The sequence below is a fragment of the Ischnura elegans genome, chromosome X (assembly GCF_921293095.1).
Source record: "Ischnura elegans chromosome X, ioIscEleg1.1, whole genome shotgun sequence".
Taxonomy (NCBI): Eukaryota; Metazoa; Arthropoda; class Insecta; order Odonata; family Coenagrionidae; genus Ischnura; species Ischnura elegans.
The window spans coordinates 97,825,549-97,842,729 of record NC_060259.1 but is presented as its reverse complement, the minus strand read 5'-3'; the positions used below and the strand labels follow the sequence as shown (position 1 = coordinate 97,842,729).

The window sequence follows — 17,181 nt, the reverse complement described above, 5'->3', positions numbered from 1 at the left end:
GAAAGGGAGGCTCCCAGATCACTTCTTGCGTACTCCATGGAAACCTACCTTAATCGGTAGAATACTATAATAATAATAACTTTAGTTTCAATTCAGTACTGATTTTGCTGAAAGACTTTAAGACTTTAGCTATTTTTGCTTCCATAGGGGGCAGCTGCCCCCCCCCCCCCGCCCCTCGCTGGGTACGCCCATGTAAACACTATTTCTTATTTTAGTTCTATTCATATATTGAGTGAAAGTTGTTGTTTATGCGGCAGATGCTATTTATTTTCTGTTGAACTTAATTGTGCCTGTTTAAGTTCCTCCGCATTTATTATTCTTTCTCATATTTTTCTAATTGTGAAAGCAAGCTAAATTTTATTTCTGTGAAGTCTTTAGGACCTTAAAGGGTATTAAGAAGGGTATTAAGAAGGAATTAGGGTCGTACCACGACAATCATCTATTATTTTTAATATAAATGAGACTCAGAGTTTCGAATTCTCCCCAATTGATGGAGAGTGCAAAGATACGAGTCCGATACTGGAGAAATAACATATTTTCTGGCTGTGCTTGGCTCCAACCGACCTCAAGCTTTAGCTCACATCACCCTGCGACGCGGGAGTAAATCCGCCGTGGCAGCAAGTTTATATCCCAGGATGGAGCTAGCTGGGAGCGAGAGAGAGGGGGAAGAGAGCAGTGGAGGGGTGGTATAAGTTGGGGAGGGAGAAGGACTGCCAGAGAGAAGCGACAGTCAGTGAGCACAACCAGTCAGTCTGTCACGTTGAGTCGGTCGCAGCAGGGAGGACGAGGTATATATCCTAGTGAATAAGTGTGTCTTAACGGACCTAACAGACCACAATTCTTCAGCCATGAATGGGAAAGAAGATCTTCAGCCGTCAGTGGCACCTGAACCCGAGGCTTCATCTACTTCCAGTGACGAAGGTCTCGAAAATTCTTTCAAGAATCTCGCAGTGCCGGAAGAGCATCAACCAAGCAGCGTCGCCGAAAGAGAAGGAAAAGGAGATACAACAAGAACTTCCGAGTCTGAAGAGCATCAGCCAAATAGCGGAGCCAAGGAAGGAAAGCCTTCGGTGTCGGAAGGCGGCCAAAACGTGGAGGGTTCCGCCCCGGTCACTCCAAACATGGAACAGCGGGAGGAGACGCGACGAGGGGTGGCCGGTGTATCAACTCCGAATCGGCTTCTTTCGTGGACCGTGCAGTGGGATCTTCCCAACCTGCTGGTGTTCAGGAACAGGGACCCGCGCGTACGCAGGAGGAGGACCAGGCGAGGATCCGCTCCGTACACCCACCGCTCGGCCGAAGAGGCAGGCCACGCAGACCACGGTGAGTCCCTCATTTACCTAGCTTTTTAGGCCTGATTTGTGTACGAAGGCGCAGTCAAAATTGTTTCGTGCAAAGCGGTGAATTGATAGAACGTATGCGAGATTGCATGGACCTGAGATGGTAAAATAGCCCATATTTTAAATTTGCTCATGCATTCGCGAAATTTCACCCCATCGTGAGAAATTACTGCAGGTCTAACCAGCGCAATTACGTGTCACGTATAAAACGGCCTTTGGACACTGCGGAAACTAAGATTTCAACCTTCTTCCCCCATTTTTGTAGAAATAGTCTGAGATGTACCCCCAGGGACGCCGACTTACGAAAAATATTGGGGGGGCCCAACCGGGGATCTTGGCCCGGGAAATTTTACAGCTAGTGAGTTTTAAGTTTTTTAAGCATTTTAGAAGAGTCATATGATCAACATTAGAACCCTGATAACTCGAATCTCGATATCTGGACACTCCGGAGAAAATTGACAAGCCTGACACCTGTTTTCCTCGCACTCATAACGAATTTTTGAGGGGGCTCGGACCCCATGGAGTTGGCGCAACTGTGTATCCCCTCCAAATGAACACCCCGCCAGATATATTCTTTCCAGCCAAGTGAACCTTGTGAAACATTTTTGTGGACACGGCATTGGATTTTAGTATTGTCTCCTTGGAGGACCATCCTCTAGACTAGGGGATATATAATGTCATTGAGGTGAGGTGATTTTGGACTCTCCCCCCTCAACGAGATATCGTGAGAGTTTGCTCCACCCCATCCCCCCTCCCTCAAATCTCACGAGAGATTGCTCAAAATGCGTATTTTCAGTGTAGATACGATATTCTATGCTTCGTTGCGTTGAACGAATAAAAAACAATTTGTTTAATTCCTTTTTTATTAGTTGAGACTAATATTTAAGATATCTTAGATTGCAATTTAATTCGTTTGTATGATTCAAAATATTCCCATAAAATATTCTACCTAGTTGCCAGGCTGAGTCACATAACTCGATGAAATATTAATTGTCTTGATGTCTACAATTTATTTGGATTAGTGGACGAAAATTTTTTCATTTATCTCATTTTTGCAAATTCTTTTAAATTCGAAATTCCCTCCGTTCCCTACATAAGATTAGGCGATAATTGATACCCTTGCATACTGTGTAATGGAACTAATATATTTACATTTGTATTTTAGATACTTATTTCATACAGTGAATAGGTACATGACCTAAGGGTCGGCAGATAAGTGATTTTTGGCGGCGTTGTTCCTAGAATATTAAGGGAAAATAGGAAAAACATTATTACCAGATGCCGGGTGCTTACAGATAATTGAGTAGATAAAGTGTAGGAGGGGCATGTATTTCTTTTTGGGGAAGCTGAATGACTTCACAGAAGATTACTATTTTTAAAGTGGCGTCAGAGCAGTGAAATGTGGTACGATACTTATATTCCTTAATGGAAGACATTTTTTAGAAGCTAATACTATTGTAAATTTATTTGGAACGACTTTCAATTGGCTCCCATATTGCATAAAATGTTGGGGGCTCTAGCGTCTTATACTTATTATCCAAGTAGTGGTTTTCAGCATGAGTTATCCAACATGTCTACCGTTTAATAAGTGTAGTGAATTTTTTATTCATTTTATTCACAAAAATAAGTCCGGAGAATGTGGTAATCAGTTGGCGGATTGTGTCATTCAATCAGACTTGAAAAGTGATCAATTAAATCTTTGTGATATTATCCATTAATTCCGTTGAACAATTTCACGAAACCATTTATAGCCTAAATAATGGAAAAAATTGTCTTTCCGCGATGGTCCACAATCAAAATTTGTCTTCTGCGATTTCTTTTCGACATCAAAGTCGATGAAAAAAGTGAATTTGCAGGTAAATTTCCTGTACATGCTGCTTAATAAAATTACACTAAATGCATAATATCAATGCAATACATTTTGTGAAATACTTGAATCGCGCATAACATTATATTCTCACCCAACCGCTGATTACAAATTTTTATTACCACCAGAGAAAATTATAATACGGTAGAGGCGATAATATGAGGCTATTAACAGTATGGTTGATTTGAAAAGCAATAGATAATTCGAATTTATTAACTTGGAATCATTGTACTTTTAACTTCTTGGGAACATTTGAGTAGGGAAACGGATGTACAAGAGAAGAGTGTAACGCAAATTGACAAAGTAAATACTTTGGAAAATATATTGTGGAAGAAGAGGAATTTCTAGCTGATTCTATATTTTTTAGGTTTTTAGCTATAATTTTATAACTTCCTCTTAAAAGCATCATCAATTGTTATTACGGTTGTTCTAAAATCCGTGTGATATTTCGGAAGCACGACTAGACTGGCATTCATATACTTCTCGCATCGCCACCAAAAGTAAATAAATAAGAGTAAAATAAGTTACTGAAATAAATAAGGGAGTAAAATCACCTATTCAATTCCAGATCACGTGAATTGAGTTCGGTCTGTTTGGATAATGCCAACGATCACATTCATTTCTGTCGATTGTAATTTAATTCCCATTTAAGTTAATGCTCACGAAGAAGTGGAAGTATAAGAGTTTCAATAAAAAGAACTATTCAATTTGAAAACTTTTTCTATGCCCAAAGGTAATGTTTAAGTTTTCAATGCTGATTTCAGGTTTTGACTGCTACACAGCTACGTTCATCACATCTATTTACTACCCCAAAAGCCGCGTAAAGGGGCGTGTGGCAGAAGGTTTTAGGAAACCAGCCGTTTAATTTAAAAAGCAAATGCTCAAAATACGACTATCATTTATTTAATTCATTTATGGTTTGAGGGAAAATGAATTTCCTGTCCGTTCGGCAAAATATCTCTCTTAATATATCGCTTCTGTCGGATAGAGATTCTCGAATGCTCAAGCAATCAGTGACTAACGCGCGCGCAGCCTCCGATTTTCTAGCGGGTCCCAGACTAATCCCCTTAACATTTGTGTAACGTTTTATGCACGCACCTTTAGTGTTAACATCTTGAAGTTGATATAACGTACGTTCATACCAAGCTAATTTCTATTCTCGAGAGTGGCTTTGCACTTCCTAGCACCCACTGCCCCTAGCTACTGAGCGAGAGAGAAAGAGTTTGTTGGGAATGTAAAAGTTTTTCACCTCTCATTAGGAATCCATGGAGGAGGAGGAGGTATCCATGAATTACGAGGGGTTTAGGGGGGTGGGGGTCAAGCCGATTCTTACCCCATCTCACTGGAGAGGGGGGGTCTTGGAAAGTATCACGTAAGTTTTTATCCGCAAGAAACAGTGTAAATTTGCTATCCCAGTAATCTTAAATACTAGTCTAAAGTAATCATAAATAAAAATAATTGTTTGGGTATTGATTGAATCGGCATCTCTGACTCGACGTTCTTTCCTGTCTGAAAGTCCGTTATCTCGTGACTTATGTGGCTCGAAGCTGCGCGACTCAAGCGGAAGCTATGGATTGCGTGTTAGGGGACATAATTACGTGAGGCGCTTAGGGGGGGGGAGGGGTCCAGCCGATTCTCACCCTATCTCATGTGGGGGTTAAAGGGGGGTTCTGGCATGCCTAACTTAATTTTTTCCCGAAAGAAACTGCTTAAGCTGTGATGCTAGACTACGATATTGGTAATCTTAAAAACTATTCTTAGCAAATCTGAAATATTTATAAACATATTTCATTTATTGAATATGAAAAATTATTTAACAAATTGTTTTTATATAAATAAATCCAGCGCAATGAAGCATAGAATATCGTATCCAAACTGGAAATGCGGAGTTTGATGAATCTCACGTGAAATTAGAGGGGGGGGTGGAGCCAAATCTCAAGATACCTCACTAAGAGGGAGGAGGGGTTAAAAATACCCAAAAATCACCTCACGCAATTAGTGGACGCTCCCTTAAAAGATGTTATTCTCAAGTGCGAGTCTTTTTCTGCACTTGCACACATTTATTGTAGAATACCTCCGTAAAGTATTTTTTTGAGACGCGGTGGTTGATATTACGCGCCGAATGTGTGCTATTAATAAATTTTATTTATGAAAAACAATTTTAATACATGCATATTAATGCATACATTAAACTTGCATTGAAAAACATTTATACTATTACGCTGCATTCACTTATACAAATAACTTTTTAGCATTGTAACGCAATTGCAACTACGCAAAAAATTTGAAATTCACTTTTCAAATTATGTCGCCTCCTGAAATCTACCGCCCGGGGCACGTGCCCCTCCCCCCCCTTCCCCGCCCTAGTTCAGGGCCCACCTACGGTTACTACTACGTATATCGTTGCCAGTTCCGGGTGACGTCAGTCTGCATATATATAATGGTGAACGAATGATGTGAAGGGGAGTATAGGAGGGAGTGGAGCAAAAGGGTCTGTTCCCCCGTCGCCCAGTGGGCGGTGCGCTTTGATGATAACCGAGGCCTCCTAGGGTCCACGCACCTTTGGCTTAGTTCGGTATAGGCTCTACCCTCACATATCCAAACCAACCTTCTGTTTGAATCACAGTCTGAGTGAGTGACTGAGGGGGAGGGGGGTTCAAAAATCGCCAAAATCACCTAATCACGTAATTAATGGACGCACCCTTACCTGTTAAGTGTCTTTCTTTCTAGGATTCTTATAGCTCCAAAGTCTAGCTTGCCTATTTAAGTCTAGCGATAGCTAGCCTAGTTGCTACAGCATCTGGCCTCTCACCGACATCTAGTCTCTGCCAGGGCTGTGGCCAGTAAAACTTCCTACTTCCGGTATACTTCCGGGGCTTTATTTGGAGGAAGTGCACTACTCACTGTATCTCTCAAACATTTCAGGAGAGGTATGGGACCTGACAGCCACCCCACTCTCAGTGGTCACGGGTTCAAAACCGACTGAGTTCATCGTTCACTCATCCAAACAAACTTGGAGTGAAAACTAAAGTTGTGTACTGTGGGTGACGACAGAAGAAATATTTCACAAATAAACTTATCGTGAAACAATCTTTAACAAGGGGAGACCACGTACTTTGCTATGCCTTTTTCAATGTCACATTTTTTATGATATTTGGAATGCCTTAATCTTCTCGAAATGGGTAGTGGTTCCATTGCATGGACCTTAGTGTGGCTGTAATTATTTTTTTTGAGTCGTGGTGTTATAGTGGTTAACGTTGTCGACTCTTATCACGGACACCAGGATTCGAAGCTCCATCATGGCAATAAAATTAGCCGCCTTCAATAACAAAATTTTCCCCCCTTTCAATTTAATTTTAAATGAAGCAAGGCCCGGTCGGAGGAGATTTATTTCTTCATCATGGGTTTTAGGTATTTAAGCAGTCTTATTCCGAACGCGGAGATAGGAAGACTACACTAGAAAGGGTTGGTCCCCTTTTTCGTACACGGAATGTCGTCGAGGAAACAGGCCTGAAAGACATTTCGGAGAAAAACCTCTGCTCTGTATAAGTTTTGACGCATGTCATACACATTGAAGCATGATAACCATATAGTTCCATTTCGGTGATAACAGTTTATCGTGGAACAGCGAGTGAATTCGAATTTGGTCCTCTCCTGAACTCTTTTCATCGTTCTCTTGAAGTAGGTAATTGCAGTTCGGCGAAAGAAATAAATAGGTTTATAGTGGCTATAAAAACACGTTTCTTGGCTGGAAGATGGGCGTGCATTCTGGAAAGCGGCGAGCAAGTCACACATTTCTCGTAAACCGTTCATATAAACAAGCTTTTATCACAATATATTTTTTAACCGCAATAATACTTTGTAATGATCCTTTTACTATTTAGATACTACGTAAGTTAACTTCTTTTTCAGAAATGTGAATTACAAGTGCATTTAAGAGATCAGGTAATTAATATTTCACTTAGTGTTCTTCATTATAACATTCGTGAGCATGTGGCTATTAATTCCTAGGTGTAATGTTGAGTGCTCTCGCAAAAAGTCGTTTTCATTTTCGATTTGGAAGTTGATCAGTATCAGCTTTACAAAACATTTAAGTTTGAGCACACAGCAATCCTTTCTCGTGTAGTCCTCCATCTCCGTGTTCGGAGTAAGACTGCTTAAATATATACCTAAAACTCATGACGACGGTAGACCCTTGGGCTTTCTGCAATTGAAATTAAATTGAAGCTGGGAAAAAATGTTGAAATAGAAGACGACAAAATATATCGTTATGACGAAGCTTCAAACCCTGGACTCCACGTTGGAAGGTAACGACACTAACCACTATACCACCACATCTCGTTGGGAAATAATCGCTATTTTTTAATTACGTTCGGCATGTAAATTATTAATTTCAACAAAACTAAGCTCCACTCTATGAAACCACTACCAATTCCAAGAAGAGTTCGGAATTACGAATATCATTAAAAATATGGAATCGAAAAAGGCATAGCAAGTTTCGTGGTATCCCCGTGTAAGTAAATGGAAAATTTTATTTTGAAACTAATAGCCTTCGCCTCATTTGAAAAGATTTTTGTCCTCCATTAACCGTCGATGCCAGTTATGGCGTGCTGCATTCTTGTAGCGTCAGTATTGAACTTCTTTCGTTACCCCAAATTCTTAATTTCCCTGCGGAGAGGCTTGACTGTTTAGGATTTTTTACCCGCTTTCTTTGTGGTTATATTTTATTAAAACGTTGTTGCGAGAAATGGAAAAGGTTTTTATGGCATAAACTAAGTGAACTTCAATGTTAGAGATAAAAGCACTAATTCTGCCTTCAAAAACTAGAACAAGTGGTGCAGTTTAAGTGACCCAATATAACCCAATGTTAATTTTAAGTAACATCAAAAATGTATACATTTTCAGTGCCATTCAAGAAAGAGTTAAACTACGTGCTCTTTTGTGCTGTCAAGTTAAATGGCGAAATATGTATTGTCACAATAATTATGAATGAGTAGAAAAGTTTTGTATTGTTGAAATGATAAGTCTTGAAATTTAAATTCTCCTAGAAACAGCTCTAGGTTAGAAAGGGTTAAAAGGAAAATGACTTGGGCAACACACGAGGGAAAAACTACATCATAGCAGCGTGTGAACAAGCTGCCTTTGCATAACAATTTTACAAGAATTCTGAAAAAAACTTCACATCCTAGAATATAATTTCGTTCCCACAAATTAGCCGTCTTAAAGCATGTAGTTAGTATTAGGTGCTTGGACTGCATCGGTCATTTATGAGCATGTAAGTAATAAAATATTCAATCGAGAGTTTTAAGAGAGATGTTGAAGAGTAAAGAAATATTGGCTATAGTGAAGTTAGGCTCAATGCTGTCTTAGGGAAAGACGATTACACTATCGTCACGGCAATACTTTGGAAAGATAATAGCTGAATGTTTTTCTCTTGGAGCAGGAGCATTTAAGAAATAGCAAAAATAGATTGTTGTTATTGAATACGTATTGCATAGTTACGCTTATGCATGAGCGAAGTCAAGTAAAGGATAACTGCTTTAGAAAAAATTAATTGGTAATCACATTTTTTGAGGATGATAAAGATGCACGTGGGAGATAAAAGAGAGGTGTTTTCTGAGAAAGACCTTTTTAATCACACAGATAGCAAATTCTAAGACATGACTCACGGACGCTGGTCAACAGGAAGGCATCTGAAACTCATCACCTTATCTCTCTGAATATTTTCCGGCTTTTATTCGCGGCCGCATTTCCGGTCATCCTGCTCGCTGTCCACAAAATATTCCTCAAGCCGTAAAATTGACATAAGAGTTACGACATTTCCTTGCAATATGTATGATCTAATGCTATAATTATTCGAGCTATCTCAAATATATCTTGGTATCCAACATAATCGTCCGGCTCGTGGCAAGGTCAAGCTCGAAGATCGAGTCTCATCTTCGTAGCAGTAAGTTTGGCCTAGATGTTGGAAGACCAATATTTTCTCATCTGTTACTACCTCCGTTTTCAAAGGACAATGTGTGCTGTTTACGGGGATATATCAATAAACTGAAAGCCAAAACTTTATGGAGAATTCATTCAAATTAAGCGAAGTTTAAGGTTCTTCAGTCACGTATCAAACGTCTTCAGTGACAAATATTTCCAATGCGAGACAATTATTAATGACGACAAAAATTTAGATTTCTACATCGATGTTCCGACGTGTGGTAAATTTCTCATGAAAATAATGTTTGCAGCATATTAAGCTTATATCCAGACCCATGGTGAGAAATTTAATGCAATACATTTTTGATGTAATAATGAATTACATAAATTTTCTTGAAAATCCTGTGCCCTCTGTACATAAATTCAACTAGGCATGTAATTTAATTTTCACATCCCACTTAGTGAAACGTTTTTTTTTTAAGTTTTTTTTAAATCGGGTTAAAAAACAACTTTTCCGCCGCAAACATTCATGAAAGGTTATTTCGCGGTGGAACAGCGGATATTCTCGCATACTGATACCAGCGATAAGGGTAATTATTACCTATCCCCACACCCAAAAATATAGCCATTTTTTATTCTTGAGATATGATATTTCCTTTTTGTGTTGATTACTATCATGTCATTTTGGGGTGAAAATGGAGGAATAATCTGAAAAATATTTCGTTTGTGGTAAACTATACAAGTTACATACAAGTATAGGAACTGATTAACGAAAGAAAGTTCCAAATCGTTCGTGGCAAGCGAAACAATAATTATTATTCCGCATTTAGCATCGAAATAACTTCTTAAATGGCATGTATGAAACGCATTACACCTTGCATCAGTTTTACAAGTGCCACAATCAAATTTTCTGCGGCCCACAAATTTAAGATTACATGTTATACAACCTTGATATTTCTCCATTTTTTGGCACCTGGCGGGAATTGTAAGATACTTGCCCATTCTTTGGACAGAGTCATTCTCGCTAACCAGTGCTTTTTCGAGGGTTCTCAAAATGATTGCGTGAATACAGATTAAGTTGCTCTTACGATCCCGTGCCCATACGACCGATACCCATGCAATGACCGAAGATTACAGATATCTGCAAAATTACAGAATGCATGTTTTGGTCAAGGTCAAGCTCTGACGGCCCATTTGGTCAACAGCATCTAATCCGGACTTAACACAGGTTTAATACTCTGAAGTATCCGGCAATTTCTCATTATTTTTATCCGAAAATTGAAACGCTGAATTTGGGGTCAAAAACCTTTGGAGAAGAACTTACTGCAAACAAGCCCATTTTCTAAATAACTAATGATGATTACACTGTTGTGTATTATGTATGAGGAGTTAAAAGTTTATCTTGGGAATTCTATGGCTTTGCGATGTGAGAGAAAGGTCAACTAATTTTGAGTTAAGCTAACCCGCATGCCAACCAAAATGTCAGGCTGCGTGCGGCATCACTAAACATTTTTAGAAGCCGAATTAGCGGGAAATTATTAACTTTATCACATATTATCCCTTTTTAAATTTCTCACCAATTCTTCAGAGGGAAATAATTCCCATAATGAGGCCTAAACAATAGTATATTTCGAAATAATTGTATATTTTGCCGTACAAATTGCATAGGTATGTGTTGAATAGTTAAAAGTATTTTGTCAATTAATATCGAGAATTAAAAAAAAATGCACAGCTCACGCGTGTCTTTCTATCTTTTTATTAGATTCATTTCTCTAACTTCTTGTCATGGCTCATAGGTAACAAGCATGAACCACACTTAAAATTTCAGTTACACAAGAGTCTTAAATATGTTAATGACTCAACAAAAGATTTCAAAGCAAAGTTTGTGAACTTTTCATGGGTGTGTAAAATCTAGCACTCCAGTCGACGAGTCTTGTGGTTATTCTATATTATTTAAAAATATACAAAGTAGGAACCAGAATTGTGTTACACCTGACAAATCGATTTCGAGATTATATTTAAAAATTCTAAAACAAATGACAAGAAATGTGATCTTGCTGGTACTAAAGGGGAAGGTGTAGGTAACATGCGAATCTTTAGGTGAAAGAAAATGTTATAAATGGTGATAATGACTTTCTGTTGAAATGAGAACATCAATTGTAAGGAGTGCTGGAATTGTGATGAGGCCGTCACTTGAAAATACTGTTATCTTCAGGTAAGAAGCGCACCAACTCTTGGCTTGGGAAACGGTCATGATCATCGTCTCTATATTGATACCACCCATCCCACTAAATAACCAAATAGTCTCTCTATATACGCTAACACTGCCGCTAATCGCTTACGGGACACAGAGCGAGAATGATTAAAACCTTGAAACAAGAGAACACATCTTTTTTTATTAAATAAATTAAAAATTGCTTAGGCTTCATTGTGAGAATTTTTCCTCTCAAGTGACACTGCGACTTTGAAAAAGGTATAATTTTTAGAAAATTGGTAGTCACCACTAATTCGGCTTCCAAAAGGAAAAATTTTAAGGGATGCCACACGCAGCCTGAAATTCGTTGACCATTCTCACCCATCGCAAAGCCGTAAAGTTCCTTAGATAAACTTTTAACTCAGTGTATATAAGTCATATGCTTGAAGTTCCCATCATCATTACGTATTTAGGAAATGGGCTCATTTGCGGTAATTTTTTCTCCTCAGCTTTTTCTCTTCAAAATCAGCCTGAATTTCCGAAAAATTATAAACTGTAGTGCTCGGGCGGCAGTAGTTCATATTACCCGATTTTGAAAAAAAATCGAATCTGATATTCCGATATAAGTAGAAAACTTTCCCGCATAGGGCAAATTTGGTCCACAAAAAAGTCATTCTTCGGCCCATAATAATGTGAAAGACTACCGAGCAATATTTACCAACATCCTCTGCCTTACTTCTGATCGTCCGTCAATATTCTCCGATGTGAACGTTTTGTTCCATTTTGTTTTCTTGTACTCGTATCCGAGTTGTAATCATTCTCTAATTCCATTTTGAAATAACAAAGGGGTATGAAGGGTTAAAATACTCGAAACGCTAACCACCGGTAACGGTGCATTGTCGCACAGAAACCGATACGAACGCCTAAGTAGGTCACACTTAGCAAAAGTACAAAGTCTCTTTTGATGAAAACAAAGGCCGACATTTAAAAATAATTGTGACAAAAATAGGTGAAAAGAAAAAAAAGTCATTATGTATTCTGCCGTAGTTCTAGTGCTAATGGGGGAAAACAATTATGCTCAGCTACAGTATGGAATATTAAGAACTCATTTTCCATATTTTACACTAACGTTTTCATATCGCAAAACATAAACATAATTTATACTCCATATTGTTATTTTATATTCATTTTTGAAGGTTTGCGAACAGTTTTTACACGCATCTGAAACACCTAACGCATTATTATAGATTTATTTTCATTAATAAGTGTCGTGAACTGTTTTCATAGTAAGTTGATCGTCCACTTCATTTTTTTAGATTTAAATTCATGAATGGAAATTCGCAAAATATAAATAATATCGAAATCTTAAATTATCCCATAATATTTTTACAATATGTTATTAGACTAATCATCGCTATAGTTTTTCGACGTTGACTTTATCCGCCGAGTTAGTTAGCCCCTAAATTTTCAATCACCAGTTATGGAGCGTTCTAGAGAATTCTAAGAAATTCCGTCGTATTGGAAGGGTTTAATTTCTCAGTCCTAATTTGGTTAGAAAATTGTTCTCAAGCATTGTGACTCAGCTGTCTTAAGCAGACTTCTTAACACGCCCGCAATGTGGTTCTAATTTTAACTTTATCGCTTCCGCGTCTTCGACTAAACGCGAAGCCGTGTATGTCTCGCGGCAGACGCGCGCGCATCCAATCGCTGGGGGGGGGGGGGTGAAATAGGTGGGAGGGGAGGGGTGTGGAGGTAGTCGTGGAGGCGCCCGCTGCACCTCACCAGAAGCTCATTCTGGAAGAAGCAGCGGACCGGACAAGTCGATTTCGCTACCATGTCTGACTCCAGTTCTTTTTCAGCGCCAGCTGGGAAGATCACCGTGGCCATTGAGGTGCAAGCCGAGGAACAGGTCCCAGGACCCTTGAAGGCCAGGATTGCCCGTGGGATCATCAGCGGGATTCAGTCTGCCTTGCGGAGCAACGTGAGCGCAAATCCACCGATGGGCACACCATGGAACCTGTCGCGAGTAGTGGGCATTCCCGGAAACGACGACGACGATGATTCTGATTCTAATCTGTCCCTCCATTCGAGCGAGACAGTGGCAACTGCAGAAGACGACGGGAGCGACAACTTCCCTCTGTCGCCCGATGATGAATGTGCCGAGATGGCCAATGATGCTGGACCGCCGGATACGGAGGGCGAGGATTCCTCCGCGGGCGAAGAGAGCGATACAGGAACCGTCAAGGAGGCCCCGAAGGCAGCCGAGGGCGCTGCAGCCGCGAGCACTGCTGCCTCGGCAACCGTGAGAGACGTGCCGCGCTACGTGACCGCACCCATGGAGCCGCCGGCGGGTGCGGCCGCGGCTCCTCGCCCGGCTGAGGGTCGCCAGCTGTTGCCTCAGGGCCGTGCTAGGAGCGAGACACCAATGCTCGGCGCTTTTCGCCCTGTCCCACCCACCTTCCCTCAGCGCCGCCGTTGCGGGCCCAACTGCTGCCCCCCACCACCCGCACCTCGACTCCCCGACATGTTCCGCTTCGGACCCCCCAACGTGCAGATCAACCGCTCCATCCAAGTGGGAGGTCCCGCCATCCAGTTCGGAGGACCAGCTATCCAGATAAGTGGTCCACTGCCCGGACCTTTCTTCGGCCAGAACTACTGGCAGATCCCTGGCGGAATCTCTTTCGGCCCGAGGGCTCAGCCCAGGGCGCCAACGACTCCGCAGCGCCGCTTCCAGCCAGTGGTTCTGCCACCACCACCGCCGCCACCACCCCGTCGAGAGGGTCGCCTACCCGATGCCAGGCTGAACGTTCGATCCGTGATGGCTCACGCCTACCCCATCCCAGGGGTGCTGCCTCCAATGGATGGCGATTGGGCTGCTGCCGACCCGGAATGTCTCGAGTGCGCCGTGGCGGAGCTTCGCCGTGGAAGGGACCGCACCATGTACGAGATGTAGAGGCGAGACGGTAGGTTCTAGCTCTCAGAGCGAATACTCACTCTCGGGGATCATTTAAACGAGGGATTCCATGTTCGCAATTTAATTACTCGAAATAATTCCGACCGAGAAAAAGTTCATCTAGGAGGACAAAACGGCCTAGTTTAAATTACTTAAAAAGGTCTTAGTGAAGTCTTCTTGGACCGAGTTAATCTCGTTCTGAATTATGTTGACCTGATTAATACCTTATTTATGTGGAAAATTTTAAGTTCAGTTCCGACGTGATGGATTATTTTCACCTTTTTATCCTAAGCGCATTGAACGCAGTCAGATGAATTGATGAATGACTTTCCATAGCCTGGATGCGTAGCATATTGTTTTATCAATTTTTGTGCAGCAGTATTTACCTTCATACTAATTATCTTACAATTACTGAACAATCAAACAGCTACTTTTAAAGCTATTTTACTCTCGGTGGTTTTACGCTCAACATAACTTCTTAATTGCTCATGATAATTAATAAGTCAATTGCTCAACAAATCTCCATAGTCAACTTGTTGTCATTAAATTTAATAGGAATTCAATAATAAGATATATTGAATATGATGCAAACATGTAAACTGTGGAAATTATACACATGTTATTTAATATTTTTTTCTCTACTTCACAGTCAAGACCAGCTGTGACACCAAAGAAAAATGAAGAACATGACTGCAGGACCATATTCTGTCACCGTTGGGATCCTACGTGTGCGTGTTTTCATCGCCAATCCAGCAGGCAAAATGATTTGAGTTACAAGCTGATGATTTCATTACTATCTAGAACCCATTTTACTAATACCCATGTTTATGGAAGTGGAGGTCTTCATTTCAAATTGCTCCCGTTTACATATCACTCCTCCATTTTGAATTCATTGTATTTTTGATTAGAATTAGATGTTCTTTTAACTTTGGCAACTTGCATTTGCGGAGCAGAATTGAATTTTGAAGTATTAACTGCAGTTTTTATGTAATGTTCCTGATATGTAGCAAATGATTAATTAGATTCAAACTATTCCATTTTCTACTTTCCAATGTTTTCCAAGGCTTGAAGTATAATTGTGAAATTGAACTGAACAATTTTATGACTGAATGACTTTCCATAACCTGCCACGTGCTTTCATATGGATATTCGAAAAAGATTATTTCTAGCAAAATAATCATGTATTTTCATGAAGTGTAGTGTAAAGTGGAGTGAAGTGCAGCATATGCAGTGTAAGATTCCGAACATTAATGTGTATTTTCTAGTTTTCATAATTTAATTTTGTCTCGTCTCACTGAAATTTAACGATGTGTAACGTACCCATAAAATGCCATATTCCACTGAAAATGTTTTTCCCAATATTTGCAAACATGAAATAATAGCCATGAGAGAGAAGGGGAACTGTATCTGTTTATTTAGTGATAACTATACTTACATATATTTTCAGCTACAAATTCTGTAGCAGTAACAATTGATCAGGCTTTTTAATTCATAATTTTAAATTCACTCGGAAAGCATGTTGCCCATTATATATTTCAGTTATTTTATATTCTTCTAATATAAAATCAGGATCTTCATATAGTTCCAGTTCTTCTAAGATAATTTGGGTAAAAGTCTACTTTTCCACATAACATTCCTCTTCAAACCGAATTGTAGTGATAAAATTGTGTATTTTAATTTAAACTTGTTTTTTTCTGAAATCGCTATTGTGAAGTTTGAGTATTTTGCCATGACATTTGGCCATGTACTGTTGTGATTTTAATTTTCTTGTAATTTCTTACCGACTGATATTGTGTTAATTTCACCAAGTAATTTAGGATATTTTCTCTTAGTTTTAGCGTTTGATAGTTTGTATTACTTTTGGGAGCAAAATAAACATATAAAATGCACTTTTTTCTCGTTAATGTTTCCTTTTGTCCTGTCTTCTGCTTCGTGATCACATGAGAACATCATGAATGATGATACTCATTACTTTAAATAGAAAAAATAATGATGGCAATAATGGAAGAATAGAGAGTGTTAGATAAAATAATAAATGCCCTATATTCATTGTTACCCAGTTTCAAATACCTGGATGAATTTTTATTAAAAATACCTAGTTTTTTAAGTGTTCAAAATCCCAAACCGTCTTTTAACTCAGTATATCCAGTAAATATCAATTCACAATTTCATCTTCTTAATAGAAATTCAGGAAGCCTTTTAAGGCTGTAATTTAATTCTATCGCTCCTAATTGCTTGGTTTTCCATTCTTTTTTTTATTATAATCAGAATTCCTTTAAAATTGTATTTTCATAATTTAACTAGAGATGATTTTGAGGGGTAGAACTAATAACATCGGCATAACAGTCAATACCTATTATAAAAATTTGGTTTTAATCAATCTGGTTTCAATCACTGAAACGTGCAGTGTATAAATGACTCCAGGGAAAGTATTTTCTCTGCGAATAAAGGAGCAGTTGGGGTCCTTTTATATGGACCTAAATTGGTCCGGGAAGTGCAAAGTGCATTCCCAAATCAGGGGAAATTCGCTTGACAAGAGAGATTAGCTAGATTAGGGAACGAAGAAAAACGCCCATCTTTGCTGGATGCTGAAGGCAGCCCTCGATGTCAAGATTATTTTCGACGAGCTACTCACCGCTGATCGGTAAGTGTACAGGAAAAGCATTTAAGCACCGAATGAAGAACTATATTCTTCTGGATGAAATACTTGAGCCTCGCATTCGAAAAACTAATAGGCAGGGGCGGTGTGGGGTGATTGGGGGCCCTCGGTTGGAGCCGTCATGGGCCCTCCTTACTTCGGGCGTTCACTTCTCGAAAATTTTAGGAAATTGCATGCCCGCGATTTGATTTTGACGCTATTCTGGCTCTTAAAAACTACATAAAATTTCGTAAGAAAAATACT

The 17,181-nt window shown here is 39.6% G+C and overlaps 1 protein-coding gene across 1 annotated transcript; it reads left to right on the top strand.

The window, feature by feature from the left end:
* The first annotated feature begins 765 nt into the window (after positions 1-765).
* Positions 766-16,166, top strand: LOC124171466 (formin-like protein 20). Its single transcript, XM_046550637.1, has 3 exons — positions 766-1,323; positions 13,186-14,289; positions 14,929-16,166. The coding sequence occupies exons 1-2, from the start codon at positions 849-851 to the stop codon at positions 14,277-14,279; spliced, it is 1,569 nt and encodes a 522-aa protein (XP_046406593.1). The 5' UTR covers positions 766-848; the 3' UTR covers positions 14,280-14,289; positions 14,929-16,166.
* The last annotated feature ends 1,015 nt before the right edge of the window (positions 16,167-17,181 follow it).

What these genes read in the sequence shown, in the direction of transcription:
- LOC124171466 (XM_046550637.1), top strand. Translation starts at nt 849, where the DNA reads ATGAATGGGAAAGAAGATCTTCAGCCGTCAGTGGCACCTGAACCCGAG. An exon ending in GGCAGGCCACGCAGACCACG is followed by an intron (nt 1,324 to 13,185) that starts GTGAGTCCCTCA and finishes GTTCTTTTTCAG; the next exon opens with CGCCAGCTGGGAAGATCACC.